Here is a 4,425-nt window from a genome sequence, read left to right as displayed (position 1 = left end):
ACCCTTGTTGGGTGTAAACAAAATGATACATTCTGCAACTGAAAATGCGGACACTCTTGTTGGTTATCTGTAGATGTGTCATTATTGTCACAAAATTAGGATGTAAAGGTGCCTTCTGATTGAACTTTAGGTAGAAATGGGTCGTTTTAAATCTGAAGTATGAAGACGTGTGAAATAATTCATTAAAATTATTTTGAATTATGACACTATAGCCACTAACATTCAACCAATCTAGCAAAGATGTGCCGATTGTCTGAAAACTATTAGTTTTTTTTTGCAGATATTGCCCACTCCATCTGTGTTCAATAAAATGAATGGACGCGGGGAAAAATTTCTGAAGTTAGCTCTAGCGAAGAATAGCCATGGCATAGGCCTAAAGCTAATTTCCAACGATGCTGACACAGGTAATTTGTGATTAATCTATGAGTATTAAGTCGTAAATATTTGCTGCTTTAATCCTATCTGGTGTATTATTTTTGAACTCATAACAAGCTCACTTTCTATCCTGTTACAACTGAATTCCTCATTGAAAAATACTTGTGATTTTTGTGTGCTATCCTGATTTTTTTGTTTCTCTCCCTGCAATGGCCTCCATAGCTGTTCTCAAAATTATTTCATTTATTTCTGCCACTACGTTTGAGAGCAGATATTATGAATATTTTTGCACATGAATATATTAGAAAATGGTACTTCTCGCATGTTATTAAAAATATTTCTTCCCTACCACTTCTAGGCTTTGGAACAATCTTCCTGCAGGTGTTTTTCTGATACTTATAACCTTTCTTCCTTCAAGAGACAGGTCTATCATCACCTAAAGTCTTGAGTCCCTTTGTTTTTCTCTTTTTCACAACCATGGGCTAGATGAAAGCCAGGAGCTTATCCCATCAGTTTACAGCTTAAAAAAAAATTAAATCACAACTTGATAATAAGGAAATTTGAATATATTTGATTTCAACTGATAACACGCCCCACAGACAGAGCAAGAAAACCAGATCTAAATAGGGTTAAAAAATTCTCTTGCTAACTTCTTTGTTTCAAATTGTTAGCATCTTTGAATTTTTCCACGCATTAAAAAATATATATATATATATTCTCATGCTAACTTCTTTATTTCCATTTTTTAGGATCGTTACAAGAAAGAGCCAGTGACTCTTTGCAAAGGCAGAGTAAGAACATGGATGAGGACTCTCACACCTCTTTGGAAGGAGAACCATCAACTTCTAAAGCCCACATAAACTTAGTTTCTAATGAAGAACATTTTACCACTTCTGATTTGGGCGAGAACTACTACGTTGATTCTAATGTTCAATTGCCTAAGGACACGTCTGATGACGAATCAAGCAGTTCTTCCTCAGAATCAAGCAGTTCTTCCTCACAATCAAGCACTTCCTCCTCTGCTTTAGTGGATTCAGACGATTCTGTTAAAGACAAAGATTATGTTCCCGAGCTAGAATTATTGGGTACTACAGAAAAAGACCAGAGTAATGATAGTGATGAATATTCAGGAGATCAAAGTGGTACAGAAGGCATCTTCAATAGTCCAGCGAAGAAACAAGGTTTTAAAAGAAAGAGAAACCCACAAACATGGTACAGAAATGCACAGAAAAAACTTAGAAATGAAGGAAAATCTTACAAGATGGCGTCCAAGAATCACCGGGAGAGACCTGCAAGAGCAATGAAGCCTCCTTGCACTGAAAAATGTAGGCTTAAGTGCTTTTCAACCTTTTCAAATGAAGAGAGAGAAACCATATTTAGTGATTATTGGCAATTAGGATCTTTAGAGAAGCAACGATTATTCATATTAAATTGCATGGAACAAATCGAGCCCTCTTACAGATATATTCGTGTTGGTGGAAAGCGACCTCCAAGGAACCTGAATAATGCTTTTTTCTTCAATGTTGATGGTGAAAAAAAGAGAGTTTGCAAATTATTTTTCAAAAATACTTTAGATATCAACGACAGACCTATTCGCACAGTACAAGAGAAAAGGGCAAAGTGGTAGGAGTCCTTATGGAGCCTGAAAAAGAGGACAGCACACCAAGACTAAAGGTCTCGACCAATCTACTGTGGACAAAGTACGACAACACATCGATTCCATCCCAAGAATAGAAAGCCACTACATGAGAGCAAATACATCGAGAGAATTCATAGATGGCAGTAAAACAGTTGCAGAACTTCATAGAGACTATGTGAACATTTGTAAAGAAGAAAAAGTTGAATATGTAAATTATGCCTACTACTATAACATATTCAAAAATGAATACAATATTTCATTTTTCAGCCCTAAAAAAGACCAATGTGATACCTGTGAGGCGTTTCATAATGCAACCGATGCTGAGAAACAGAGTTTGAAAGAAAATTATGACCAACATCACTTAGAGAAGCAGCTCTCCAGAAACGAAAAAAATGTGGACAAAACAACTACTCCATCTACCCATGCTGTCGCAGTGTATGACCTACAAGCAGTCTTCTCTCTTCCCAAAGGAGAAGTTTCTCACTTCTACTATACATCAAAGCTCAACGTTCTGAACTTCACTATCTATGATTTAAAGTCCAATGAATGTTATTGCTATGTGTGGGACGAATCAAATGGTCACAGAGGCGTGAATGAATTGGGTAGCTGTGTACTAGATTTCATGAAAAAATGCTCAGAAAAGGGAATTACTGATATAACATTCTATTCTGATAATTGTGGTGGCCAGCAGAAAAACAAATTCATGCTCTCATTGTACCTATACGCAGTCAACTTCTTGAATATTAAATCTGTTACTCACAAGTACTTGATTCGAGGGCACACCCAGAATGAGGGCGATTCTGCCCATTCGCTCATTGAACGAAATATGAAAAGGCTTCGAAAAAGTGGGCCAATTTTCCTGCCTGAAACTTTCATTACCGGAATCAGAACAGCAAAAAAGAGGGGAGAACCATTCAAAGTAAAAGAAATGACCTTTGAAGATTTCCTTAACATAAAACTGATTGCAACAGATTTGGGTTCTTTGAACATGAAAGGCATCAAGATGAACCAGATTAAAGCTTTGAAATTATCAAGCGAGTCACCCTGCTCAGTTTTCTGCAAAAACTCTTATCAGAAGGATTTTCATGAAGTGATTGTACTTAAAAAGAAGAAGAGTGACGGTGTGACACTGATACCTTGTTACAATTCGAAGCCTGGAATATCCCAAGCCAAGAAAGATGGCTTAATGAAATTGTGCACTGAGAATCTGATCCTAAACAGTACAAGCCCTTCTATGAAAACCTTTAGAACATCTACTTATTTGTTTCTTTCATTAGATACTTCTGTTACAATGCATTTTTGTCTGTTCAACTATTTTAGTCTAAGAAACGTTCACCAAAAGCATAAAATTGCCAAAGGTAATAATTAAACAGGTAGCTAAAAACTTTATGAGATGTTATTTCACATCGCTTATGTTTTTTCTATGTTCATGGATGGGAATTATTATTTTCTTTCTTTCATAGATACATGAATAAACATTTATGTTTGCTCTTTTTTCTATCTATAATGTTGCTATTTCCAAGACTTAGTTCTAGTCTAATAAAGGTCTCGTTGAGGCTTAAAATGACCAAAGTTATTTCTTATGTTTTTGTCTCTGCTTATAAATGAGAATTATTTTTTTATTCAAGAGATGCTGATTATTTTGCTATGTTTTACAGAATAAATCTGAAAGTTTATTCAGCGTTTTTCTTGTCCTTATCATTTGCTAACTACAATGAAGGAGCGTCATTTTATTCACTTTACTAAAAATCCTTCCTTTAAAACACAATAGTTTTGTAGATATAACGTATTATTTGTTGTTATTATCAACTTTGTCTTTAGTTTTGGATTCATAACGTCACAAGTTCGTATCATGTTTATTAAAACTGCTATAATAATATTTAAATTTGAAAAAATTAAGTCTAGACTGCCTTAGTTCTCTTCACTAACAAATTTTGCATCAAATAAGTCAATACAGAGTTTTTCAATCGCTGGCGAATATTTGTAATCATGTGTCAAAAAGGTAAATACCTCTCTAGTGAAAAAAATGAGGATTTTTGAGATATGACATTATTCGAATTAATGAGCGACACAAAAAAGGTTCGTCTTATCCACCATCCAGTAGGAATTTCCTAACACCATGGGTCCACAATCCTTGACAAAGCCCCTCCTTTGACTTGTGACTCAACATTTACACTTCACATTCACGCCTTTTCCTCTTAGAAGGAAAATTACCCTTCAGGTTCACATGTGGGTATTTTACGAAAAGGTGTCTAGATGCCTTTAGATCTTTACTCATGACACACAGCAGTCAACTAATTACCCTCCGCACAATCTATGGATTACGTCAACAAAGGCACTAACAGTTTTAATGCATGTGTGTGTGTGTATATACAGTATATATATATATATATATATATATATATATATAT

The 4,425-nt window shown here is 35.0% G+C and overlaps 1 protein-coding gene across 1 annotated transcript in view; it reads left to right on the top strand.

Annotated features, from left to right (window-relative positions):
• LOC136837443 (uncharacterized) overlaps window positions 1-3,690 on the top strand; it is a 4,095-nt gene extending 405 nt beyond the window's left edge. The window contains exon 1 of the mRNA XM_067102594.1: window positions 1-3,690. This exon is cut by the window's left edge and continues 405 nt beyond it. Within this exon, the coding sequence (XP_066958695.1) occupies window positions 1,175-2,002 (828 nt within the window). The 5' untranslated portion in view covers window positions 1-1,174 and the 3' untranslated portion in view covers window positions 2,003-3,690.
• The last annotated feature ends 735 nt before the right edge of the window (window positions 3,691-4,425 follow it).

Source organism: Macrobrachium rosenbergii, chromosome 1 (assembly GCF_040412425.1).
Source record: "Macrobrachium rosenbergii isolate ZJJX-2024 chromosome 1, ASM4041242v1, whole genome shotgun sequence".
NCBI lineage: Eukaryota > Metazoa > Arthropoda > Malacostraca > Decapoda > Palaemonidae > Macrobrachium > Macrobrachium rosenbergii.
The sequence above is the reverse complement of the archived record's forward strand: the minus strand, read 5'-3'. Positions and strand labels throughout refer to the sequence as shown.